This window comes from Wickerhamomyces ciferrii, contig 00028 (assembly GCF_000313485.1).
Source record: "Wickerhamomyces ciferrii WGS project CAIF00000000 data, strain NRRL Y-1031 F-60-10, contig 00028, whole genome shotgun sequence".
NCBI classification, from domain to species: Eukaryota; Fungi; Ascomycota; class Saccharomycetes; order Phaffomycetales; family Wickerhamomycetaceae; genus Hansenula; species Hansenula ciferrii.
The window spans coordinates 11849-38642 of record NW_011887712.1 but is presented as its reverse complement, the minus strand read 5'-3'; the positions used below and the strand labels follow the sequence as shown (position 1 = coordinate 38642).

Genomic DNA, 26794 nt, shown 5'->3' with positions numbered 1-26794 from the left:
AACGTTACTACAATTTGAAATGTTTAGTTAAATTTCATTAATAAAATAATAAAGTAAGAAGATAATACTATACTTAACCACCGACCGATAATAACAGGAATAACAATTATTTATAAAAAAAATAGTAATAAGATTAAGGTAAAAGACAAGTGCAATTCAATAAAAATCTAAAATAATTAGATGAAGGTGTTGTGTTTCATTCTTTTGATTCGGGTATCATTAAAAAGTTTTTGAGGGTGTTTCTTCCAGGAAAAACTCTATTGAATCTAATATTCTTCTTCACCTTCTTGTTCAACTTGGTCATAACCAATTTCTTCATAATCTCTTTCTAATGCAGCTAAATCTTCTCTAGCTTCAGTGAATTCACCTTCTTCCATACCTTCACCAACATACCAGTGGACGAAAGCACGTTTGGAATACATAAGATCGAATTTTCTATCAATTCTTCTCCAAGCTTCAGCAATAGCAGTAGTATTTGATAACATACAAACAGCTCTTGAAACAGAAGCCAAATCTGAGGTTGGTGGAGCAGTAGGTGGTTGGTAACAAATACCAATTTTGAAACCGGTTGGAATCCAATCAACCAATTGAACGGTTTTCTTGGTTTTAACTTGAGCGACAGCATTTTGAACATCTCTTGTAACAACGTCACCTCTGTATAATAAACAAGTAGCCATATATTTACCAACTCTTGGGTCACATTTAACCATTTGGTTACCTGGTTCAAAACAAGAATTAGTAATTTCTGAAACAGAGTTAGATTCGTGGGATGATCTTGAGTTTGAAACAACTGGAGCATAACCAACTAATGGGAAATGAATTCTTGGGTATGGGACTAAATTGGTTTGGAATTCGTTTAAATCAACGTTTAATGAACCATCAAAACGTAATGAAGCGGTAACAGATGAGACAACTTGAGCAATCATGTTGTTTAAGTTGGCAAAGTTTGGTCTTTGGATATCTAAGTTTCTTCTGCAAATATCATAAGTGGCTTCATTATCAATCATGAAAGTACAGTCAGCATGTTCTAAAGTTGTATGTGTGGTTAAAACAGTGTTGTATGGTTCAACAACTGATGTTGAGTTTTGTGGAGCTGGGTAAACAGCAAATTCTAACTTAGCTTTTTTACCATATTCTAAACTTAATTGTTCTAATAATAAAGCACCGAAACCTGAACCAGTACCACCACCTAAGGAGTGGGTGAATAAGAAACCTTGTAAACCATCACATTGATCTGACATTCTTCTGATTCTATCGATAACATCATCTAATAAATCTCTACCAACAGTGTAATGACCTCTAGCATAGTTGTTAGCAGCATCTTCTTTACCAGAAATTAATTGTTCTGGGTGGAATAATTCTCTATGGGAACCAGTTCTAACTTCATCAATAACATTTGGTTCTAAATCAACATATAAAGCTCTTGGAACGTATTTGCCTGAACCAGTTTCACTGAAGAAAGTTGAGAAACCTTCTTCACCACCTTTTGGTCTGTTTAAACCTTCTTGTAAATAACCATCAGGTTGGATACCATGTTCTAAGGAATACAATTCCCAACAGGCATTACCGATTTGACAACCAGCTTGACCGACTAAAGTAAGAGAAATGTTAGTATTCAAAGTAAATTGCAAGTTAACGAGCTCTACCAAGTCATATTATAGTTCATTCATTGTGATATTGAAGCTCAGATCATCAATCAACGCGTTTTCAATAACTTGGTTTCATATAAATCTCAGATCTGACACGCCAACATTCTCACAAAAAACCGACAATAGTCTCAGCGGTAAAGCTCAATCTCTAGTCAAATAACGTACCATTAACACTGATAACTTCTCTCATGATGCTTGTTGTGTATAAATTCTGTTGGATCTAATCCTCTCAAGATTCAAATGAAGTTTAGGAGGCAAAAAGAAAGAATTCGCTTTTTTTTTGTTATTTGAATGTAAACAAACCACCAAGTTTTTTTCATTGGGAATTTGGTTTTTTTTGACTGATCAGAAAAATCAGCTTTTTTGTTTACGATTTCCCAATCCGGTAACTTTTGATCATGTGATCCAATTTGAAACCGTCGTCACGACAACCTCGCGTATTTCGCGTGTATTATGTAATACTAATGCTATTGCTGAGTAATCTGTATATGATTTTAATTATTATTGTGGTAAATATTATATGTTACATGATATTTTTAGTATCATATCACTTAATAGCCTGTTAGAAGCCTATAAGTTCTGTAGGTTGTACTTATCTACGTACTGTATACATACAGTATTCTTCTATATCATATTTTATCCATTATTCATTATATATTTGTGACAAGAGTGAATAGATTATATCTATCAACCTTGTATGAGATTTATGACGATAGGTAATTCGTATTTGTCTTGTGATGATATTTATGAAAACATTAACTGATGATGCACATTGTCCAATTTGATAAACGTCTATTAGGTTTGAATTGTTGAATTTACTGGGTTCCATATCTTTGGAAATGTCTTGGAAACAATGAAACTCCAATAACAATATTTCAGCTTTGAAATGTCCTTTAAAATACTCCCACTTATATCCTGATGCTTTCGATATTGGAAATATTATTTTCTTTTTAATTTCTATTCTTACTTGATTTATGACTTGCATATAGTCTTCTCTTGTGGGGACATATGTGGGTATTGGTAAAGGTATTGAATCTTCATTTGATCCCTGTACTTTTAAAGCTTCCTCCTCGTCTCTCATTTCCTCTGTATTTTCATCTGATTCGATTTTTTGTTCTTCTTTGATTTGTGTTTTGGTTGAGGCCTTTTGTTGTTTACTATTTTGTATTTCCTTTTCATTATTTGAACTTTGTTTATTCTCATCCACATTATTACCATTTGATTCACCATTTCCCTGGGTTCGTAGATTACCTTTCGCCAGTTTATTCAAATTACCAAGATCATAATTCAAAAAATGAGCAAACCCGTCACATTGAATATCTTGATATGTCTCTTTTGCTGTTCTTAGTTGGTGAAGAAATCCTTCAAATGATGTTACTGATTTTGTGAACGGCTTTTGTGAGTTCCCATCATTATTTGTAGTCATATTTCTATCATAACAGACTCCCCTATTTTTGAATATCAAAGACGTTTATAATTAAATATCTTATTAAATACCAGTTTTCTCGTAATTTTCAACAAATTAAACTTTCGTTTGATTAACTTTGATTCGAAATTTTTTCAAAAATGTCACCGATATGAAAATAAATTCGCGGAATATAAACAAGATAGTCAAATTTCTGATACAAAATATTATGATTAAAATTCATTATTCATTCATTAAATACTCAAAATAACTCTAGCTATTAAAAATCTAATATCAAGCATTACTACACGACACTTGACTCACCTCTTTTTCTCCAATAATCACTTACCGCATGGTATTCAGCTTCCCATCTTCTAATTGCATTTAACACCGTTTTTGGTGGTTGAAGTAATGTCTTGTGACCTTTTGATTTCAAAGATTCAATAATATCATTCCCAATATGCTCTTCATGCTCTATATAATTTGGTAACAATTGATGGTGTAAACGTGGATATGAAACTGTCTCTAAAATTGGCATGCTATAACTATAGATTCTAACAATGGCTTGTAAAACTGTCGTTATGATGCGACTTCCACCAGCTGCTCCAATAACCAAATCAGGCTTACCCAATTCATTCACAACAATTGTTGGTACTGTTGCTGATAATGGTCTTTTACCAGGTCTAACAAAGTTATAGATGGATGGTTGAACTCCAAACGCGTTTGGTATACCAGGTACAGAAAAATCATCCATTTGATTATTCAAAATTATACCAGTCACAGGATCACGGACTAAACTTCCAAATAACAAGTTAACTGTAGATGTAAAAGAAACAGCATTATGATGCTGATCAACAATTGAGATATGTGTCGTTCCATGGGGATCATTAATTTCAAAAGCTGGATTATAGTCTGCCCAACTATGTAATGTTTGATTTTCTTTAATTTGTTGAACTGCCTTTTCTGCCCATTCCTTACTTATAACTTCTTTAACTTTACCATTGAAATCACCTAATCTTGATCTAGCACTTGCAACCCATTTGAAAGTCTCGATTAATCTATGTGTAGAAACTGAATTCATATCACCTCCCTGATGGTACCCAAAATGATTCAAAATGTTTAAGCCTGAAATCAAAGCAGGACCTGAACATGAGCCTGCGCATGTATAAACATCGTTTCCCAAATATTCTGTTTTCAAAGCAGGTTTTACTTCAACATTATAATCCAAGAAGTCCTGTTTTGTAAAAATTCCACCTTTATCATTTGCAGCTTTGATTAAATTACTTGCAATAGGACCTTCAGGATCATAAAATATAGCATCACTACCATTTTCAGCAATCAATCTAAACGTATTAGCTAACTCAGGAATCCGTACATGATCACCATATTGAACTATATCATCAGATGAATCTTCTTTAAAGACAAAAGGCCAATATGAAGAATGATCTCTAAAATAGTCCTGGTCTGCTGCGATTGCTGCTGCTAAAACTGTTGATACATTCCATCCCTCATCTGCCAATTTAATTACAGGATCAATGACTTCTTTCCATGTTATTTTCCCAGATCCTTGTGTGCTGAATAAAGTGTATAAACCTTTTATTTCCCCTGGTATACCTGCAGCCAAGCCTCCGACTTTTGATAGGTATTCTTTACCTTTAAAAATTTCCTTATATGCACCTAATGGAGCTTTTTCTCTTGCATCTATAGAGATTGGATCTTCTTCATATCTTTTGGAAACAATATAACCGCCACCACCAATACCTGAATTGAATGAATTGATTAACCCAATACATAGACCAACTGTGACTGCAGCATCTGCAGCATAACCACCTTTTTTCAAGATTTCAACACCTAATTCTGAACAAATTGGTAAATCTGATGATACACCACCATACATGGATTTATGTAAATGCTTTGGATCTGGATCAAGATCATTATAACGCTTGAGTGGATTAAGATCGATTCCTCTACCCGGTGCAGATCTATGTAATTTATAAATATTTAATTGTTCATTTGAGAAAATCTGTTGATAACTGGTTAAAATCATATGAAGAAGCAGTAGCGCCCCTATAGTAATTAGTGAACTTTTAAAAATTTTGTTGGTTCTTTGGCGTCTTTTCACTCTATGATTTGTGGTGAAACCTTTCTCATCAACCACCGTATATCCGTCAAAAGACATCATTTATTGTGATTTCACAATATGTTTAGTGAAATAGCAAGTTGTAGCAAAATGTGTTAGCAAGAATAAAACAATAAGATCCAAGGCAAAAACGCTTCTTTATATGATCTCTCTTTGATCCCTGATTTAAGTTTTTGTTTTTGATCTAAACTGTGGTGAAGATTACAAAGTGGCGCTTTTTTGTTTATCTTATCTTTGTCGATCATTACATAAGCGAAATCTAAATCTATACGTAAAACTTTAAAAAAATATTATCGTTAAATTCTTTTCATATATACAAATTTTTATAACTTCTTTAACCTATTAACAGAATATAGAGTTTGGTTTATTTTAGGTTATCATCAAGTTCTAAATCAAAGCACAGCTTAGATTTATTCAATGATACGAGTAATTAAACCAGTACCAACGGTTCTACCACCTTCTCTAATGTTGAAACGTTGACCAGCTTCTAAAGCAGTTGGGTGAACTAATTCACATTCCATTTCAATGTTGTCACCTGGTAAGACTTGTTGAGAAACATCGGCACCTTCTGGGAAGTTTAAGGTAACAGTAACATCACCAGTTCTGATGAATAATTGAGGTCTGTAGTTTTGACCGAAACCTGAATGACGACCACCTTCTTCTTTAGTCAAGATATATAATGAAGCTAAGAATTTTTTGTGAGCAGAAACGGTACCAGCTTTAGCGATAACCATACCTCTTTTAATTTCATCTCTTTTAATACCACGTAATAAGATACCACAGTTATCACCAGCCATAGCTTGATCTAATTCTTTTTTGAACATTTCAATACCAGTAACAGTAGTTTTTAATGGAGTTTTGTTAAGACCAACAATTTCAACTTCATCACCTTTCTTCAAGTTACCACGTTCAACACGACCAGTAGTAACAGTACCTCTACCTGAAATTGAGAAAACATCTTCAATACCCATTAAGAATGGTTTTTCTAAATCTCTTTGTGGAGTTGGGATATATTCATCAACAGCAGCTAATAATTTATCAATAGCTTTGTTACCAATTTCTTCTTCACGACCTTCTAAAGCACATAAAGCAGAACCCATAATAACTGGAACATTATCACCATCAAAACCATAAGTAGATAATAATTCTCTCATTTCCATTTCAACTAATTCTAACATTTCTGGATCATCAATAGTATCAACTTTGTTGACAAAAACAACTAAATGTTGAACACCAACTTGTCTAGCTAATAATAAATGTTCTCTGGTTTGAGGCATTTGACCATCAGAAGCAGCAACAACAATAATAGCACCATCCATTTGAGCAGCACCAGTAATCATATTCTTAATATAATCAGCGTGACCAGGACTGTATAAAAGATTAGTATATATGTTTCTATCATTTTGTCTTTAAATTAAAATTATACTTACCAGTCAACATGGGAATAATGTCTATTTTCAGTTTCGTATTCAACATGAGCAGTAGAAATAGTAATACCTCTAGCTCTTTCTTCTGGAGCTCTATCAATTGAGGCATAGTCTAAGAAGTTAGCACCACCACTTTCGGCTAAACGTTTAGTAATGGCAGCAGTTAAAGTAGTCTTACCATGATCAACATGACCAATGGTACCAACGTTTAAATGTGGTTTTGAACGGTTGAAAGTGGCAGCTGAACGAGTTAATGATGGAACAGCACGTAAGCTCAAACGAGCATTACTGATCAATGTTCTGGAAAACATATTTGTATAACTAATTAGACAAACTGATAACTTGTAATATAAGTGTAACTTTCTAGCCTTTGATTAGATGTTGATTTGTTGAAAATTTTCCAGAGTTTCGAGATTCGAGAAAATGTGCGCATAATAATTTTCGGGTAATAACATTTAAAAGCTAGTAGTAGGTAGTGCGCCACTAATAAGCGTAAAATAGCACATAATCAGATACAATAAATGGAAAATGAGCTATCAATGTGTTTTAGTGCTTTACTTTTGTATCATATTCGCTTTTAAGTGAACAACTTGTGTGTGGTTCGTAATTTTGTGAGATTGATTATGTCTCTTCTGGCCCTACCAATGGGATTTGATTTAAATACACATCTAAATTAAATACTTTTATGATTTCAAATGGTATTCTTTAGCTGAAAAAAGCCATCGAACGTGGTTCAAAATGTCAAGAAATGAAGAAGAATGTACAATTTACGTTAAATGTATATCCGGTATTGATGATTTTGCCTTAAACTTCCCCTTGGATACGCCTGTTTCTCAAGTTCAACAAGAGATACGACAAAATTTACCAGATTCAATTGTTTCAAGAGTTAGTATATCAAGTACTGGAGGTATAAATATAAATCCTTATAAAACTGTTGGTGATTTATATAATGGATTGATAAAATCTGAATCTGGTTCAGATTTGCAAAAATTTTTGAACTTGAAGATTAATATATGTTTATGTGGTGGTAAAGGTGGATTTGGCCAAATGTTAAAAGTTAAAGCACATAGTATGAACAAAAAGAATAAACGACGCTTAAAATCAAATTCTAAGGATCTTTATAAAACTTTAGATGGTAGAAGAGTTAAAACAATCAAGAAAATCAAACAATTGGATGAATATATGAATACATTAGATGAAGAATCCAAAACTAGAATTTCTGAAAAAAAGGCAAAATTACAAAAAATTCTTGATATTGATTTGAATAAAAATGTTAAATATGAAGATACAAAATTTTTAGAAGATATTGAAACCCAGTTAGAAGAAATTAGAGAATCTGTAAAATTGGATGATGATTTAGATTTAATTTCTGAGAGTGAAACAGATGAAAGTGATGATGAAAGTGATGAAAGTGATAATGAGAGTGATAATGGATCTGTTGGTCAAGGCTCTTCAAGCTCATCAAAGTCTACTGTATCTAATAGAAGGGCTAAGATGACGAATTTTTTTGATGATGATATATCAGAATCTGAAACTGATAATAAATCGAAAGGTAAGGAAGTGGATGAGTAAATGGGAGAAAAATGATTTCATTTATTAATCAGTTCAAAGTTTGGGATATGTTACAAAATATTAGATAAACCCACTGTCCAATGATCATATATCTAGGAAAGAATTACATTCATTTACTTATACTTTGAAATTTCTTATTGTTCGAGTTCAACTTATGAAGTTTTTTTACGTTTGTTAGAAAATAAGAGACGATTGATTATGTATTAACTATCTTCTTTATTCTGTGAAGATTCTTCAATTGATTGTTCTGATGACTGTTCTGTTTGCTCCACTTGAGGTTTACCACTTTTCATTGTTAAAAATACAAAAAAAGCTAATCCACAAGCAGCATAAACTAAATAATAATTTTTTTTAAACTTATCATGTAGTTCAATTCTATTTTCCCATGATTTATCACTATGAATATCACCATTAATAGTTGCAATAATTGTGTTACCAAAACAAATTCCAATCTGGCCTGCAGTCTGAAGTATCCCAGAGACAACACCTTGTAAATGTAATGGAGTATCTAAGGAATAATCATTCCATAAAACTTGAAAATATAAATTAATACCATAACCAAAAAAATATTGTCCAAAACATTCATATTTCCAATAACTATTTTTTTCTTGGAAATTTAATCTAGAAATCCAAACAGTCATTGTTATAGTTATTATTGCAGAACTTGTATAAACCAATCTCACTCCAGCTTTTTTAGCTATATGATGTCTATAGATTGTAGCACCAGTTAATAGTCCAAGTGAAATTGGTAAAGCTTTTAGTCCACAAATTATTGGGGAATCTAGTGTAACATATTGATTATATTGAATGTTTGTAGTTGTGACACTGATTAAACACATATAATAAAAAAAACTGGAGATTACATATTGTGGGAAATTTGGAACTCTTGCAACTTCACCAGGAAACAATAATTCTAGATTATATCTCCAATCTTTCTTTTTTGAGTTTATGTTCACATCTAATGATTCTTCATCATCTTTATTTTCTAAAGTTGTTGATTCTCTATCAACTTTATTCTTAAAATTTTGAATATAAACCATTTCAAATAATATAACACCAATTGTGGTTAATCCACCAATAATTAAAGGAACATAAGAAACAGGATCTTTCCATGATTCACCACCCTCAGTTAGTCCTAAGATCATTAAAATCAATCCAGTAACAAGTAGCACAGATCCACCAAAATCTAAGTTTTTAATTTTCAATTGTTCATGTTCTTTAGTTGGAGTTATTGGGATTGCATAGAAAAACAAAAAAATGGATGAAGTAAACCCCAAAGCAAAAGTAAAATAGTATAGCCCTTTATATCCAATATTAGTTTCTGAGAAAGCACCACCCAATATTAACCCAACACCTAAGCTTGCAGTGACAGCCATTAATAAAAAACTAATAGCTTTTGACAAAGCTTTACCTTGGAAATAATTTCCCGTAATAGAAAAAGCAGCGGGTATTAATGTTGAAGCAAATACACCTTGTAAAGCTCTGAATACAATTAAAACAATTATTTGATCATCAATAACTGCTGTGATTAACGCCATAATACTTTGACCAAATAATCCATAGATGAAAATATTATGTGCTCCAAGAACATCTGATAATTTACCTGATATGATAATACAAGCACCCAATGTTAGGGCATAAGCTGCAAGGATCCATGAGGTTGTAGTTGTTGTTGATTGGAAATGATTTGTTATTGAAAACACTGAAGTCATTGTACCTGAAACGTTCATATTGTCTAATGCAGTATTCAATAGAACTATAGCATAAACTAACTGTTTATTTCTCTTGTTCATAGGTACTAAGGATTTAGCCTTATTGAATGATTTAATCATTGTGATTATTTATATGAATATGCTTCTGAACTTCTTTGTCCAGGTATTCTCAAAAACTTCATAGCTGATAACACTTTCAACGTTATGGATATAATGTCATCTTCATATATAAATTTTCAGCGTTATGACCCAGCTCAATCTTTATACAAAGGTACATGAAGCATTAGTAATGATCCATGGAGCATCCAATTACTATATACGCTAGATCATTGAGTCTTGTTATTATACAGATAGTAAACTCGCTGTATCCATTCGATTATTATGGTAAACGATGTATTTTCGAGCAAGTTCATTACAAATCAAATGGAACTCCAACGGAACTCCGAATTCCATAGGACCATTGGAAAGCGCTTATTTAGTATACAGTATAGCAATATTATTAGTAGTATTCAGTATTCACTTCAAGCATTGAAGTGTTGCACTCACGGTTGTATAGCGCTTAATCACTATCAGGTTTTTCAAGTGTGGTACCTAGGCGAAGGGCTTGTATACTGTATCCATTTGATTCCTGGTTATCAATTAACATTAAATTCAATTGACAGCTAGTTCAAAATTTTGATCTATTCAATTTTATAGCTTATACATCTAGCTTCCAATTACAATAGCTAAAATATAAAAAATGAATATGTGTTTCTACTAGTATATTGTTTAAACTCATTTAACGACAATTTATATATTACGGATTTTAGCGGAATGTGTAATTTTGTGATTATGTAATACATATGTGACATAATTATAATATAATATTTAATACTTGATATCTAATGAAATATTTACTTCAGTGTACTGATTTTTTATGCTATATATAGTCTTTGAGACTTGAATACTCTAACAAAGCGTTTATTCTTTTGTTTTAAAAGGTTTGAAATTTTAGAAATTTTTGCATTTGCTCATTTAAAAGTAAAAATAAAATTTATGAGGTCAAAAATTGATTTGAGATTAGAATTTAGTATTTTTTTTTCAAACATATAACATATAATTGATTACAGGTCTAATTTTCAGAGCATCTACGACTATATGGTTAAATAAATCAAGACATATTTAGCTTTTTTTGTCGAAAATATAACTGATATAAAATATGCTGCAATTTATGTGCTTGAATAATATATTACATAATACACTCCGATAACAGCTTCAAGTTTCAACTATATAATTATATCATGAATAAACTACAATTTATTGTCAGTTAATACTTTTGCATAGAGTAGGCACTGTGAATCAATATATTACAAGTCGAGAACATATGTTCTACCTGATATTGATGAAGAGCAAAATTTCTATATAGATAATTGATTTTGATACAGTTAATAAACCAAGCAATGAAGTTTAATTATAAGCTGATTAATGTGAGTCAACTGACCATGAGTATATGGATATCTTACTTGTTAAAAGTCATTTTAGTGCGTTAATGCTCGATATAATATTATAATAGACATTATTTCACACCACGGACGTAGCCTATAATTTACAATAACCTACAGCCTACAGCCCTACTTTTACTCTATTACCTGATCTCTGTACGTCTCTGTATTCCTGCTCCTATAACAGGCGGTCGCTAGTAACTAGTATCCAACACCGCCAGTAGCCGATGATTGATAATGAAGTTTGTATCCATGTAAGAAGTGAATGAATCATGACACTATAAAAGTTCTGGTTTGATTTTTGTTTGAAAATTGAACTGATTTTCAGACATAGGCAAAGGAGCGGAACAGGGAAACAAAAGAAGGGTTTTTAAAAACAAAGGTTTGCAATGAATTAAGCCGCTAACAAACAACACGCTGTGAACCTTCAATATCCATATCAAGAACCATGAGGGATATGCTTGCACTCTATAGAATACCATCAGTGAGCTATAAACATATGTTATGCTTCTTGTAAAGCTAGTTCAAGGATTATAAATATGATGTTTTGCTCAAACGTGATTCTTGGTCAACTTCTAAACATTCATTTTATGTGCCTGAAGAATAGCCCATAAAATCATGAATTTAGGTGGTAGCTGGTAAAAAGCTCTACGTTTAAAGGTATTACTATGCCCGAGTGACTTAGGTTTACATTGCATCAAAAATGTCTTCCACACTTCATTGGACTTTCTAGAATTTACTCTCAAATATGCTTGCAAAATCATAAATTTTCAAATCCAAACCAAACAGATTGAATTCAAAATGTATAGTTGTCTCAGCTATACAAATGATGCTTCCAGAATGATAACCTCGAATGTTCAAGGTCTGTGAGCCGGTTATTCTAAAGGAGACATCAATAGACATCCACTTGAATGCAATGTATCATAAGATTAAATCAAACTTTACAATTAATCATTAAATCTCGTGATATATGAATATATATAAGCAAGTGAATCTCACAACTTTTAAGCTTAACTCTTATATGATGATATCAATTTGATATAATTTCAGTTTGGTGAATTACACCGTGCTGTTTGAGGACTCACATCACTTGAATTTTACTGGCTGAAACTCTCCAATATGAGGTTTATAAGGGTTTTGTCAACTTTAGGACTGCTTGCTGCTACAAGTTCTGCTTTTGGATATTCAAATAAATCTAGTTCTAATGATCTATCTCATACGACTCCTATTAAAGCACTTGGTGCTGGTAGTTGTAAGGCACCTACAAGTACTGATAGCATTGAAGAACTTGAACCTACAAGTGGTTCAATAGCAAGCTATGATGGAACTTGGAAAATGGAAGATCCTAATCCAGCTGGATCTTTGAAATATCAATACCAAGTTAACTTAGTTGAGGAGAAATCAGAACCTGTTGGTTTGGATTTCAAGTTTTATTTTGAAAGTGAATTGACTTCTGAAAACCCAACAGAAATTAAAATGAGCTGTATTGAATATGATGGTATTGATATTGAAGCTTTATACAATGTTGATGATAAAAAAGCTACCGCCTCTGTTCAATTCACTATTCCTCTACTTGACTCAGAAATTGATTTTTGCTCAACAGATCCTTTCATTACTTTCCAATTTTATGTTGAATCACTAAAAGACTGGGTTTCAATTTCAGTAAAACCAGATGATGTTTTTGACAAGGCTACTGGTGATGTTCCTTTTGATTGTGATGCTGTAACTAAACGCTTGGAAGATCCTATTTATATTGTTACAAGTGAATTCCCAGCTCCAACTTCAGCCCCAGATGATGTATTACATTTCAGTTCAATGGTTGCTGAAGACCTTGAAGTAACATACGTGATTCAGCCTGTCGAAGGATCACCTTCAAAATTTCACGTTCAATGGCATTTTTGGTATTACGAGCATTTGCTTGATAAATTTGAGTTTAATTCATTTGCTGAGGCCCAAAATTTGATCGGTTATGTTGCAACAAGAAGTCTTTACTTGAACTATGATATCACCGTTGACTGTCCAACAAAAGCAGGTGATGATATTTCATACTGTACCAGTAAACAATTTGAAATGAAAATTACAAATAAGGAGGGCTCTGAATTCGATTATGTTTTCGCCCCAGAAGGTGTTGGAGTTGATAACGGAGCTACTGCTATTCCATGGGACTGCTCTGCATTATGCAACCAACAAATCACAACCACTGATGTTGTTCCAACTGTAACTACAAGTGAAGATGATATTGCTCATTCCACTGCTACTGGTGCTATTGGTGATAATAGTTATACTGCAACATATGCTATCAGAGCTGTTGATAGCAACAAGAGGGCTGATTCTGCTACTTATAATGTACAATGGTACTTTGAATTCAAGAATAAAATCGATGCCACTGAGTTAAAATTCAAAAACATGGCAATGGAAAACATCAATATCAAAGGTCAAGTTAATTTGGAAGCTGGTGCTCTTTATGTCAGTTATGATCTTGATTTTGAATGTCCATCTGAAGGAAGTGATGCTGAATACTGTGCCTTAGAACAATTTGAGTTTACATTCATTGTTGATACTGAAACTTCATATGCTTTCGCAGTGCTTCATTCGCTCAAGCTGTCTGTCCATCATCATCAGGTTCGTCATCAATTTACCCAACATCCTCAGTTTATCCATCCTCATCAGATGTTTCATCTTCAGTTTACCCATCATCATCATCATCAGTTAACCCAACTGGTAACAGTGATAGTATAACTTCCACCACAGGTGCTTCAACTTCAACTAAACATGATGATGGTGAATCAACAACTACAATCACCACTACTACATGTGATGGTGAAGGTCATTGTACAGGTGTTCCAATTACTACAGGTATAACAGTTATCACTGAAACAAGTAATGGTATTGTTACTCAAGTCACTACATACTGTCCATTAACCACCACTCAAGGTCATGATTCAACTACAGTGATCACTGTTACTTCATGTGATGGTGAAAACCATTGTACACCATACCCAATCACCACTGGTATTACTGTTATTCCAACAACTAAAGCTGATGGTGTTGTAACAGATTATACTACTTATTGTCCATTGACTACTCAAGGTGGTAACAACAATGGTAACAACAATGATGAATCGAGAACTGTTATTACTGTTACTTCATGTGATGGTCAAGGTCACTGTTCAACTTATCCAGTTACTACAGGTGTTACTGTTGTTTCAGAAACTAAAGCTGATGGTGCTGTTACTGATGTTACTTCCTTTAACTTCAACTGATGTTAGACCAACTGGTACTTCTTCTCCAGAATCTGGTGATAATTCAAACAATGGTTCAAATGGTTCAAATGGTTCAAATGGTTCTAATGAATCTAGTGAATCTAATGAAACTAATGACTCAAATGGATCAAATGGATCAAATGGATCAAGTGAATCTAATGGTTCAAATGCTGCAAACGGTAACGGTGCTGACTCAAACAATACCAATGACACATCAGATAACAGTACAGACTCAAACGGTTCAAATGCCAATGATTCTAAAGACTCTACATCTGATTCTAACGGTCCATCACCAATGACTCAAACCAGTACTTCATCAGATGTTCAAACCTCAACCAATTCAATCATGACTTATGAAGGATCTGGTTCTAACATTGTTAATCCTTGGATTGTTTTATTTTTAAGTCCTTTTGTTTTCATGCTATGATATTTTAAAGGGATATAAGTTTGAAAAAGGAAGTTTATAAAGAATGAAAGTAATTAGTGTTTACTTATCAATATAATATAGAGTTATAATTACTAAAGACACGTAAGATAACTGAGATCTAATAAACTACAACTTTTTAATCCATTCTAAAGCAAAAAAATAAAAACTTTTATTAAAGAAAACTACATCGCTTATAATCAAACACAAAAATTTGATTATTTTTAAAAGAAATGTGAAATCTTATAATTACAATTGCACCCTGGGTATTTCAAACCTTGGTGAAATCGCACTCAAAGGAAGATTTCAAAATCATTATAGCCCATTAAACTAAATTCTTTATCTTGTAAAGAAGAAGCATCCAGCTCAAGACCTAAATATGGAAAAATTAGGCCGAGCGAGGCACAGGGCATGATTCAATTGAATCATTGTAAAACAAAAAAACACTATATATAATGACAAAAGAGAATAAAGGTTCTTACGAGTGGAGGTTTAATGCATAATTAATCATTATTGATTTGAAGAGTCTATAAAAAGAACTAATCAAGATCAACATCTTCACTTTTGTAATTGTCAAGGACAATACGATAAATGAAACTTGGGGCATAACCACCACTATAAGATATATGTTAGTAAAATTTCGCCCAAAAAACCACAGGGAATGGATGAATGAATACATACATGTTTGTGATGTAGATATCAATATGTTCAGGTGGGATATAATCAAATAATGGATTTGTAATATCAGCATGTTGAACTAAATTACTTTCAGAAAAATTTATAACTTTACCAGAATTACCAACTTCAATTAAATTTTCAACATCAAATGGATAAGTTGGACTTAATTTATAAAGACCTGCAACTGAAAAAACAGGAGTTTTATGTTCTTTAGCACATTCAGCAACTGCTGCAACACCTGCACTTGATACAGTACCACCATTTGCGAAAACAGATCTTGCACCAACTATAACTTTACCAACTCTTGACATTACTGCAAAGACATGAGAATCAGGTATCACCACTGTATCAATTTTAGCATCTGATAATTCTTTTGCAAAACTATGAGCGATGGAAGTTCTATTTGGGAAACATTCAGTAACTAAAACAGTAAATTTTCTTTTTTGTCTAGCTTTTAATAAAAATTTTAAAACAGTTTTGGAATCAGGAGTTGGAGTTAATAAGATTTCATTATCATGAATTAAATCAACAGACATGGCTTCAATACCATCATCAATATTTGAAATTTCATCAATTAAATCTCTAATACCTTGTATAATAATTGACCTTAGATCATGATTTTTATTATGATGAATTCTTGGATTTGTAGGTACAGGAGGAGCAATAGGTTCTTTTTTTTCAACATTAGTACTTAATAAACTAAACATTGAAGAAATCATTGGTGTCATATTTTCATTTTCAGTAGTCTCATAAACTTCATCTCTTATTATAGCTAAAACTCTTCTTATAATGTTACCACAAGTAAATTCTCTTGGTTGAGCATTAATCAAAGTTTTACCCAATTGCCGTATTTGTTCAATCAATTGGTTTGTGTTATTCCATCTAGCAGCAGAGATGACTCTCATTAATAATTGACAAGTTTCTAAAGCAACAAAATATGAACCAGAGATTTGACGACGTTTTAGCTTTCTATTCAACATGTGTTAGTCATCTGTAGCCCTAAAAAAACACTAAAAGAACCATCAATTGGGTGTATAAAGATGGGAAACAGGGTGAACTTACTCGATGAAAGCATCGATCTGGTAGTTAATGTCCTTCACTTGTGTGGACATTGTGTGATATCTCTTTTGTATGTAATAAATTAACCTTATTCAAGATTCAAATCAATGAAATGTTGGTTTTTTAGTGCAAAGTTTATAATTTTTTTTGAGATTTTTTTCTGTGAGGGAATGGGAAAACTTTGAGCCGGTTAACACTTTGAAGTATGGGAAAGCGGTAAGGGCAGGATATGTTTTTATTAGAATTGAATATAACACTGTGATTATCTAAGATATTGAGTTAGTTAAAGAGCTGTGTGATACTAAGATGAATATTGGTGATAATTATGTTTTTTCTGGGAGAAAATCCACCATTACCTCGCTGTTATCTAAGTGTGTAGTGGTTTTCCCATAGTTAATATTTCGTGTTTTGTTTCGCGTTTTGGCATATAAAGAGATGAGTATTAACTATTGGAAAACTTGATTTGATTTGATTTGATCTGAGTTATAATTGATAAGACCCCAGGCAAAATGAAGCTAAAGATTTATATGACACAGGTTGATAAGCTACGAAGTGCGTATAATCATGGGACTTATAATTGATCATATATACTAACAATTGAGCTTTTAGATACCCTTGCTTCAATCATTGGTCTACGGAAATATTGTGTATTAAGATTCACTCCAACTCATTTAAACATCATATCTGCTGCTTTGAATGAACCACAAGTATGGTGTAAACTATCCAATAACCTATTTGAACACTATGAAGTTGAATCATTACGTGATAATACCATAAGTTTTGAAATGAATATTGAACAATTATTACAAGTATTGAAACAATTTGAAAAATCAAATTCTGATAAATTAGCTATACGATTACAGAAAAAGGGTAATGATTCTGGTAAAAGAAGTGCAAGTCTTGCTGTTTTCTTTGATGATACTATATCCACTACAAATACAGTGACTCATACTTTTAGTATATCTGTTAGATTATTAAGAAAAGAAAGTGATGAAAGAATTAATGAACCTGAATTATCAAATGTTGATGTATTGATGAAATTACCACCTGATATTAGTTCATTATTCAAGAGAATTGATAGATACAGAAGTGTCAATTTCCTTAAGATTATAGGTTCAAAGAAAGGTTCATTATCATTAAATGTTCAAGAGGAAAATAATTTAAATGTTACAATAACATGGAATGAAAAACTTCAAGTTCAACAAAAAAAAGATTCTTTAACGAATATTGAAGATGATGAAGATGATGAAAATTTTGAAATATTAGTTAAATTAAAAGATTGGAAATTAGGTTCAAGAATCTGTGATATTTGTAAAAATTTAGTTTTAATTATAAGTCAAGAAGAAGCTTTAGTTTTACATTGTTATCTTGATGATGATGAATCATGTGAAATTATCTACTTTATAAGTGGTGTTAATCAATGAACAACATGGAAAAAGCATACAAAACATCAAAACTCTATATTTAAAAACTAACGATGAAAATTTAAACTAATAACTAATAAACATGACCCTTATTTATGAGCTTCAGCAAATTTCTTAACAAAATCAACTAATAAATCAACAGTCTCTTCTGTAACAGCATTATATAAAGATGCACGAATACCACCAACTGAACGATGACCTTTCAAACCAGTTAATTTAGCTTCACCAGCTTCTTTCAAGAATGATTCTTCTAAACCTTCACCATTAATTGTGAAAACAACATTCATATTACTTCTAACAGATTTATCAACTGGTAAATTAAATAATTGAGGATATTGATCTAATACTTCATATAATTTTTTAGCTTTACGTTCATTAATTTCTTGTTGAGTTGTTAATCCACCTTGTTTAATTAAATTTTGTAAAACTAAATCCAAAATATGTAAAGTGAAAATTGGAATTGTATTATAAGCACTATTATTTTTAACAACAGTTGGATAATGGAATGCAATTGGTGATAATGGAGCGTTTAAAGCTTTTAATTCATCATCTGAAGCTTGTTCTAATAATGAATTCTTGATGATATAAACAGTTAACCCAGCTAAACCAACATTTTTTTGAGCACCAGCCAAGATTAAACCATATTTACTAACATCAACTTTACGTGATAAAATATTTGATGATAAATCAGCGACAATTTCAATACCTTCGAATTGTGGTTCTGATTGGAATTCAACACCATTAACAGTTTCATTATCACAATAATAAACATAAGCTGTATCTTTTGGATCTGGTTGTTTCCATTCAGAAACTGGTTGAATTTTACCAAATGATCCATAAACTTTTTTAGAATCTGTTAAAACTTCAGTTTCAACTCCTAATCTTTCAGCTTCTTCATAAGCTTTTTTACTCCATGAACCAGTTATAGCATAAGCACCTTTACCCTTTTTACCAGTTTTTTTAACATATGAAGCTAATAAATTAGTTGCAATTGATGAAAATCCAGAAGTACCACCACCTTGTAAGAAGAAAACTTCATGAGTATCTGGAATTGATAACAATTCTTTGAAATGTTTCTTTGTGTTTTCAATAACATCATTTGCTGGGCCTGAACGATGAGAAATTTCACCAACACCTAATCCAATACCTTGATAATTTATCAAATCATAAGCAGCTTGTTGTAAAACAGAGGTTGGTAAAACAGCTGGACCAGCACCGAAGTAATGTGGTTCTTCTCTTTCTAATGTTTGACTCATGATTGATCCTTATAATATCTTCTTCACCTAAAAGATCTAATTGATATAATGGTTCTTTCTTTTTGTCGCTTAGAGTCATCTCCAGACAAAGTCAACTTTACAAAATAATTTAAATTACTTACGAAAATCGCGAATTATGTAAGTGATTACAAAGCAGTATAACCATTTTCAATAAATAAATATTTATATTCTAATATTCTATTATATGCAATTTTGTATGGGATTCTATATATACAGAGGCGATGGATCAACGACGTAGGAAGGATTGGTAGGCATCCGAGTTTATAGAGACATTACCCACGGCTCTCATTCTCTTTTTACCTTCTTTTTGATTCACCAATAATTTCTTTCTTCTTGAAATATCAGAGGCATGTAATTTTTGTAGGACATCTTTTCTTTTCGCTTTGATAGTTTCTCTTGCAATGATCTTACCAGCTGCTTTAGCTTGGATGGCAACTTCAAACATTTGATTTTTAACATGTTCTCTAAATTTTTTACACCATGCTCTACCAACTGATTCTGTTTGTGATCTATGCATAACTTGTGCCAGGGCATCAACACCTTTACCATTGACTAATAATTCTAATTTAACAATATCGGATTCTCTATATCCACTATCTTCATAATCTAAAGATGCATAACCTCTTGTTGAAGATTTTAATTTCCCGAAAAAATCATCAACTAAATGTGCTAAAGGTAAATCATAAGTTAATAAGACTTGACCAGTTGTTAAAAATGAAATTTCCTTTTGGATACCTCTATTACCATCACAAAGTTTAATCACTGTACCTAAATATTCTTGAGGGAATGTCATTATAGCTTCAACATAAGGTTCTTCTAAACGTGAAACTGCAAATCTTTTACTCAAGACATCAGGGAAATCATCTGGATTTGTAACAATCTCCTCGTTACCATCTTTATGAACAACTTTATAAGGCACGGTTGGTGATGTTAAGATTAATGAAGCACCATATTCATTTTCTAATCTTTCTTTGAAAACTGAAGCATGTAATGAACCTAAAAATCCTAATCTCCAGCCTTGACCTAAAGCATTCGATGTTTCTCTTTGTAGTGTAACTGAACGATCATTCAATACTAAATGTTGCATATGATCATCAAATGCATCAAATTCTGTATGATCTGCAGGGAAAGCACCAACGAAAACCATTGGTTTTGGTTCTTCAAAACCTGGTAATGGTTCAACAGGATCTGAAACATTCATAAATGTATCACCAATCATGGCTTCAGATGAATCTTTCATCCCTGGGACAATATAACCAACTTGTCCAGCACTTAAAGTTGTAGTTTGGATTTTATTAGGATACATTATACCAACTTCTTTACAATCATATTTTTTACCAGAATGTGGTGACATAACTTTGGAACCCTTTTTAATAGTCCCATCAACAACATGAACCAAACAAACAACACCAAGATAAGTATCATACCAAGAATCAACTAATAAAGCTCTTAATGGCAGTTCTAATTTCCCAACTGGTGGTGGAATTCTTTCAATAATTGCAGGTAAGATTTGTTCAACATTTTTACCAGTTTTAGCAGATACTTGAATAGTTTCATCAGCTAACAATTCAAATGTATTTTCCACTTGATCCAAAGCTCTTGGTATATCTGCATTATCCAAATCAATTTTATTTATAACTGGAATTAATTGTAAATTCATACTATAAGCCAAATAAAAATTTGCAACAGTTTGAGCTTGAACACCTTGTGAAGCATCAACTAATAATAAGGCACCACCACATGAGGCATAACTTCTTGAGACTTCAGCTCTAAAATCAACATGACCAGGTGTATCCACAAGATGCAATAAATAATCCTTCCCTTTATAATTATAAAACATTGTACAAGTTTGAGCTTTCACAGTAATACCTCTTTCCCTTTCAACATCTAATTTATCCAACACTTGTTTTTGCCCCGGTTTCACAACACCAGTCATTTCTAATAATCTATCACTTAATGTAGACTTCCCATGATCAACATGTGCCACAATGGAGAAATTTCTATAATTTTCAATGGGTATTTCATTTATACGTTGTTGTAATGTTTTTTCAACTGGTTTTTCCTTGTGATTTGAGGCAATACCACGCCGTATTACCGGGGTTCTTCTAAATAAAGTGCTTATGTTTGGGATCTTGGACCTGAGCATTATCATGAAATATACCTTTTTAACGAAAATAACGCTTTGTTGATGAATCTTTGATTACGTTAATATTGATATTTTTTCAACTTTATTGACTTTTATTCGCGAATTCTTTTTTTTTATTTAGATCTCGTTAAGAGCCACAGCGATATAAAGATTTTTATTTTTTTTTTTTTTTCAACAGAAATTTAATATTTTAGTCTGGATTTTTTTGACACAAATCATACAAAACAGAAATAACAATAATACAAAAAGGTGTCCAATATAATATACCATGTCATCTTATGGAAAACTAGCAGCTGCTGGTATCACAGGTGCTGCTTTAGCCCTAGCTTTAAAAGAAGCATATCATCAATATTATGAAACTAATACATCATCATCAAAATCTGAAAAAAAATTACAAAAAATTAGAAAAGGAGAAATACAACATGATGAAGAATTAATCAAAGAACAATTAGCTAGAAATTATGCATTTTTAGGTGAAGAAGGTATGGCTAAAATTAGAGAAGAATTTGTTGTTGTTGTCGGAGCTGGTGGTGTTGGATCTTGGGTTGCAACAATGTTGATCCGTTCTGGGATTTCAAAGCTCAGAATCATTGATTTTGATCAAGTTTCATTAAGTTCATTAAATAGACATGCTGTTGCTACTTTAGAAGATGTGGGGACATCAAAAGTTGATTGTTTAAAACAAAAATTATTAAAAATTGCACCATGGGCACAAATTGAAGCTATTAATCAATTATGGCATTTACCAAATGCAGAAGAATTATTATTACATGGAGGACCAACATTTGTTGTTGATTGTATTGATAATATAGATACAAAAGTTGATTTATTAACATTTGTTAAACAACATGATTTAAGAATTATTAGTTCAATGGGTGCAGCATGTAAAAGTGATCCAACAAGAATTAATATTGGTGATATATCAACAACTGAAGAAGATCAATTAGCAAGATCAGTTAGACGTCGTTTGAAAAAAAGAGGTATCACACAAAATATTCCAGTTGTTTTCAGTGCAGAAAAACCCGATCCTAAAAAAGCTCAATTATTACCATTACCTGAAGATGAATTTCAAAAAGGTAAAGTTGATGAATTAAGTGCCCTAAAGGATTTTAGAGTTAGAATTTTACCTGTTTTAGGTACAATGCCTGCAATGTTTGGATTAACTATAGTTTCATATATTTTGACATCAATTGCAGGTTATCCAATTGAACCAATTGAAGGTAAGAATAGAATTAAAGTTTATGATGGTATTTTCCAAAGTCTTGCAGGCCAACAATCAAGAATTGGTCATGATCAAAGAATCCCAATTGCATTAAAAGAAGTTCCATATATTGTTGAAGAAGTATTTAGAGGTAAATCACCAGTTTCAGGTTTTAGTACAAGATTAACATTATCTAAATGGGATCCAAAAAGACCAGTTAGTTTAACAAATGTTGTTGTTTTAACTAAAGAAGAACAAAAATTCCATGAAGATCATGTTTTAAATGGTGGTAAAGCACTTGAAGATGTTTATGATGAACAAGTTTTAAAATTAGTTGAAAAAAGATTTAAAGAAGAGGAATATTATGAAAATTTTAGATAAATTTTTAAGAAGTTTTGTACATAGATTACATTGATAGAATATTGTATTTTATAACTTGATAACATTGCATTAAAAGATGATTTCATGTAAACCTAAATGACCGAATAAAATGAATTATATAATTTTTTTTTGTATCTCTCTTATAAGAGAAGGGGGTATATATGATAAAATTGAATTGAATTTAAGCAAAGACTGAAGCACCCATTGGAACTGAACTTTGTTGATGATATTCTTGAGCAGTTTCAGATGATTCTTGGAAATAAGGATGTAATAAAGCACGTTTAGCAGAGATACGACCAGCTGGATCATAAATTAACATTTGTTCTAAAAGATCAACACCTGCAGCATCTAATGAAGGAACAGCTTGTTGTAAATCCTTTCTATTCCATTTAGGGAAAGTTGGTTTAAAATCTGGTAAATAAGTAACATCAGGCCAAATATCTTCATTTGGTGTACCCAAGATTCTAAAAATTCTAAAAATTTGATCAATTTCTGAATCACCTGCAAATAAAGGTTTTCTATTAACCATTTCTGCAAAGATACAACCAATAGACCATACATCAACACCAGTAGAGTATTGTTTCCCACCAAGTAAGACTTCAGGAGCTCTATACCATAATGTAACAACTTCATGAGTATAAGCTCTTAATGGAACACCAAAAGCACGAGCAAGACCAAAATCAGCTAATTTTAAATTACCTTCTTTATTAATCAACAAGTTTTGAGGCTTCAAATCTCTATGTAAAATTCTATGACCATGACAATACGCAGTACCTTTAACCAATTGCATCATAAATCTTTTAATCATATCAGCACCAAGTCCAACACCAGCTGGGATAGATTCCATATATTTTTTCAAATCCAAATCTAAAAATTCAAAAACCAAATATAATTTATGTGAATCTGAATGAATGATATCGTATAATCTAACTGTGTTTTCATCTCTCATTTCTTTCAACAATGAGATTTCTCTAATGGCTGTTGATGGAACACCTTCATCTTCTGATTCCAATCTAATCTTCTTTAGAGCAACCACTCTGTTGTTATGCTTAATATCCAAGGCCTTATAAACGACCCCGTAGGTCCCTTCACCAACCTTCTCCAAGCGCTGGTAGTTTGACAACTCTGGCATCCTGGAATCTATTATTACTGATATTTTCTGGTATTATCAGCCGCTGAGTTTCTGAATTTGAATTTGTTTTTGATTTAAAAACGCGATTTTTTTGGTATGTAAAAGAAATTGAAATCCAAAACAAGAAAAATTGAAATCAAAACATTGGATTATGTAAGGGTGTAGCGGTGTGCTTAGTAAGAGTAATACATAGTTAAGTAATTATTATTATATTATTATTTATTAACAATGGTCTAGTACTAGCTATAACCAATATATATGCAATATCGAACTAAATAAGTTGTTTTTATCATAAAGCTCATGGGCTTATACCAATCCTTCCATGAAAGTTTCCAAAATGTTTATACCTTGAACAATTAATTTCAAATCTTTTTTACTTAAACTTGAATTCAATTTCATTTGTGAATATTCTTTATTAGATCTAATCATCTTAATAACACCAATACTTTCTAATGCAGTCAAGACCTCTAAAAATTCACCTTTTTTCAAAACACCAATCAATTTATCAATTTTAATATTTTGAATATAATATTCAAATAATGAATTCATTGTTATAATACCTTGATTTTCAGATTCTTTCTTAATTAAAACACAAATTATAAATTTTTGTTGTAAATTTAACCTCTTCAATCTTTGAGTTTGATGATTATCGAAAACTAAAGCACAAACTCTAGCAATATGATTAATTTTAACTTTTGGTGCAGTTTCCCAATTCAACATTAAATGATTTGAATTTTCTTGTAATATATTACCACGAACTTCTTTTTCCACAATTTCAATTGAACTTCTACATATATCAAATGCTTTTCTTAAATCACCTGTGTTATTTGATGATTTTTTAGCAGCTAATTGAATAGCAGCAGGATGAATTATTGGAATTTCATTTGAATTTGAACTTGATGGAATTAAAGTTTTCAATTTTGATATTATAATTTGTTTGATTTGTTCTGAAGTATATGGTAAAAATGATAAAGTATTTGGATTTAATCCATTAATTTTCAATCTTGGTAATAATCTATCAATCATATCTAAAGAATTTGAAATCCCAATCAAAATAATTTTAGAATTTGGTTGAATTGTCCAAGAAAATAATTCAAATAATATTTGTTGATCTTGAGTGATTAATTTATCTAATTCATCTAAAACAATAATATTCATTTGATCATCACCAGAGGTTAAATAATTTAATAATTCAGTTTTTGAATTTATTATTGATGAACAATTTTTCCCTGTTAAATTTTTATAAATATCTTGAAAAATATATTTAATTTGTGGTAAAATCATACAATTAATCATTGTATAACCAATTTTCAACTGTTGAGAATCAACCGAACTTAATTGAACACCATGTTGATTTGTATTTATCCATTTAGATAATGTTAATAATGTTTGTGCAGTTTTACCAGTACCAGGTGGACCACTTATATATAATGAATTTGAAGTTTGAGATGAAAGGTTGTTTTCAATGAATTGTTGGAATGCTTGAGATTCTTGTTCTCTTTGTGGGAGTGTAAATGTATTTGTTATTAATGAACTTCTTTGGAAAAGTGATTTAGCTTCTGCATATATAGATTTTTGAGGTTGAGTTTGTTGTGGTTCATGAGTTTTTGGTTCAATATTTTCTTTATCTTCTTCTGGATTATGTTCAATTAAATTCAATTTTTTTGTAGTTAATAAATTTTCAGATATTAAAACATCTTTATCAGATTTAATTGGTGTAACAGGTGGTGAAATTAATGAATCATTTGGTTTTGTTATAAATTGTTTGAAATCAAGTTTTTTAACAGGTGATTGAATAGTTGTTGATTGAATTTGAGTTGTTGTAGTTGATGGTTTTGATTTTGTTGGTGTATTTGGTGGTGATTCTAATGAATGTTGAATTTTTTGTCTCTTTATAGGACTTTGTTCAAGATTTTCAAAATTTTGAATATGAGATTGAACTTTAACAGGACTTTGACCAGGACTCATTGGAATAGAAATCTTATTCCCATTAATTGTTGAACTTGATCTTTTTCTTGATCTTGGTTGAATTGAATTTGGAGTTAATGAAGATTTTAACATTGATAAAACTTTTGAAACTCTACCAGGAGTAGTTGGAGTAGTTGGAGTAATTGTAGTTGATGGAGTTGATTGGGACATTGTAAATCTATAGTTTATAATGGAGGTGATAATGATTGTTGTGTTTAAAATGGTATGTAATGGTATTCCACGGATCTTTGGTTTGTTTTATAATTGAAATAGAAATCGTATGCATTTAATTTAGTTCAAAATATTTCCCAATTCGGTAAATTGAAAGAATTTAAAAAAATAAAAAAAAAAAAAAAAAGCGCGTCAAAAAATAATTTCGCGAATGTTTTAATTTTTACGTGTCGCGTTTTTCTTTGGTTATGTAATACAAATGGATTCTAATTGATAGTGATTTA

The 26794-nt window shown here is 31.4% G+C and overlaps 14 protein-coding genes across 14 annotated transcripts; 4 read left to right on the top strand and 10 right to left on the bottom strand.

The window, feature by feature from the left end:
- Positions 1 to 266: 266 nt before the first annotated feature.
- TUB1 (alpha-tubulin TUB1) lies at positions 267 to 1241 on the bottom strand (the record flags this gene model as incomplete). Its single annotated transcript, XM_011278093.1, has 1 exon — positions 267 to 1241. The coding sequence occupies one exon, from the start codon at positions 1239 to 1241 to the stop codon at positions 267 to 269; it is 975 nt and encodes a 324-aa protein (XP_011276395.1).
- A 2117-nt stretch (positions 1242 to 3358) lies between these two features.
- Positions 3359 to 5236, bottom strand: ECM38 (gamma-glutamyltransferase; the record flags this gene model as incomplete). The annotated part of the gene is made up of 1 exon (XM_011278092.1): positions 3359 to 5236. The coding sequence occupies one exon, from the start codon at positions 5234 to 5236 to the stop codon at positions 3359 to 3361; it is 1878 nt and encodes a 625-aa protein (XP_011276394.1).
- Positions 5237 to 5604: 368 nt separating this feature from the next.
- BN7_1268 (uncharacterized protein) lies at positions 5605 to 6534 on the bottom strand (the record flags this gene model as incomplete). The annotated part of the gene is made up of 1 exon (XM_011278091.1): positions 5605 to 6534. The coding sequence occupies one exon, from the start codon at positions 6532 to 6534 to the stop codon at positions 5605 to 5607; it is 930 nt and encodes a 309-aa protein (XP_011276393.1).
- Positions 6535 to 6620: 86 nt separating this feature from the next.
- Positions 6621 to 6932, bottom strand: BN7_1267 (Elongation factor Tu; the record flags this gene model as incomplete). Its single annotated transcript, XM_011278090.1, has 1 exon — positions 6621 to 6932. One exon carries the CDS (start codon positions 6930 to 6932, stop codon positions 6621 to 6623), a length of 312 nt encoding a protein of 103 aa, XP_011276392.1.
- Positions 6933 to 7359: 427 nt separating this feature from the next.
- On the top strand, positions 7360 to 8193 carry BN7_1266 (uncharacterized protein; the record flags this gene model as incomplete). The annotated part of the gene is made up of 1 exon (XM_011278089.1): positions 7360 to 8193. One exon carries the CDS (start codon positions 7360 to 7362, stop codon positions 8191 to 8193), a length of 834 nt encoding a protein of 277 aa, XP_011276391.1.
- Positions 8194 to 8396: 203 nt separating this feature from the next.
- BN7_1265 (putative tetracenomycin C resistance and export protein) lies at positions 8397 to 10025 on the bottom strand (the record flags this gene model as incomplete). The annotated part of the gene is made up of 1 exon (XM_011278088.1): positions 8397 to 10025. One exon carries the CDS (start codon positions 10023 to 10025, stop codon positions 8397 to 8399), a length of 1629 nt encoding a protein of 542 aa, XP_011276390.1.
- Positions 10026 to 12505: 2480 nt separating this feature from the next.
- BN7_1264 (uncharacterized protein) lies at positions 12506 to 15076 on the top strand (the record flags this gene model as incomplete). Its single annotated transcript, XM_011278087.1, has 3 exons — positions 12506 to 14012; positions 14072 to 14611; positions 14679 to 15076. 3 exons carry the CDS (start codon positions 12506 to 12508, stop codon positions 15074 to 15076), a joined length of 2445 nt encoding a protein of 814 aa, XP_011276389.1.
- Positions 15077 to 15702: 626 nt separating this feature from the next.
- Positions 15703 to 16731, bottom strand: GCD7 (translation initiation factor eIF2B subunit beta; the record flags this gene model as incomplete). Its single annotated transcript, XM_011278086.1, has 1 exon — positions 15703 to 16731. One exon carries the CDS (start codon positions 16729 to 16731, stop codon positions 15703 to 15705), a length of 1029 nt encoding a protein of 342 aa, XP_011276388.1.
- A 588-nt stretch (positions 16732 to 17319) lies between these two features.
- MEC3 (Mec3p) lies at positions 17320 to 18234 on the top strand (the record flags this gene model as incomplete). Its single annotated transcript, XM_011278085.1, has 2 exons — positions 17320 to 17346; positions 17413 to 18234. 2 exons carry the CDS (start codon positions 17320 to 17322, stop codon positions 18232 to 18234), a joined length of 849 nt encoding a protein of 282 aa, XP_011276387.1.
- Positions 18235 to 18323: 89 nt separating this feature from the next.
- Positions 18324 to 19490, bottom strand: SER1 (O-phospho-L-serine:2-oxoglutarate transaminase; the record flags this gene model as incomplete). Its single annotated transcript, XM_011278084.1, has 1 exon — positions 18324 to 19490. One exon carries the CDS (start codon positions 19488 to 19490, stop codon positions 18324 to 18326), a length of 1167 nt encoding a protein of 388 aa, XP_011276386.1.
- Positions 19491 to 19737: 247 nt separating this feature from the next.
- On the bottom strand, positions 19738 to 21657 carry GUF1 (GTPase GUF1; the record flags this gene model as incomplete). The annotated part of the gene is made up of 1 exon (XM_011278083.1): positions 19738 to 21657. The coding sequence occupies one exon, from the start codon at positions 21655 to 21657 to the stop codon at positions 19738 to 19740; it is 1920 nt and encodes a 639-aa protein (XP_011276385.1).
- Positions 21658 to 21925: 268 nt separating this feature from the next.
- BN7_1259 (tRNA threonylcarbamoyladenosine dehydratase) lies at positions 21926 to 23239 on the top strand (the record flags this gene model as incomplete). Its single annotated transcript, XM_011278082.1, has 1 exon — positions 21926 to 23239. One exon carries the CDS (start codon positions 21926 to 21928, stop codon positions 23237 to 23239), a length of 1314 nt encoding a protein of 437 aa, XP_011276384.1.
- A 181-nt stretch (positions 23240 to 23420) lies between these two features.
- On the bottom strand, positions 23421 to 24371 carry CDC28 (cyclin-dependent serine/threonine-protein kinase CDC28; the record flags this gene model as incomplete). Its single annotated transcript, XM_011278081.1, has 1 exon — positions 23421 to 24371. The coding sequence occupies one exon, from the start codon at positions 24369 to 24371 to the stop codon at positions 23421 to 23423; it is 951 nt and encodes a 316-aa protein (XP_011276383.1).
- A 306-nt stretch (positions 24372 to 24677) lies between these two features.
- Positions 24678 to 26510, bottom strand: CDC6 (AAA family ATPase CDC6; the record flags this gene model as incomplete). The annotated part of the gene is made up of 1 exon (XM_011278080.1): positions 24678 to 26510. The coding sequence occupies one exon, from the start codon at positions 26508 to 26510 to the stop codon at positions 24678 to 24680; it is 1833 nt and encodes a 610-aa protein (XP_011276382.1).
- Between the last annotated feature and the right edge of the window lie 284 nt (positions 26511 to 26794).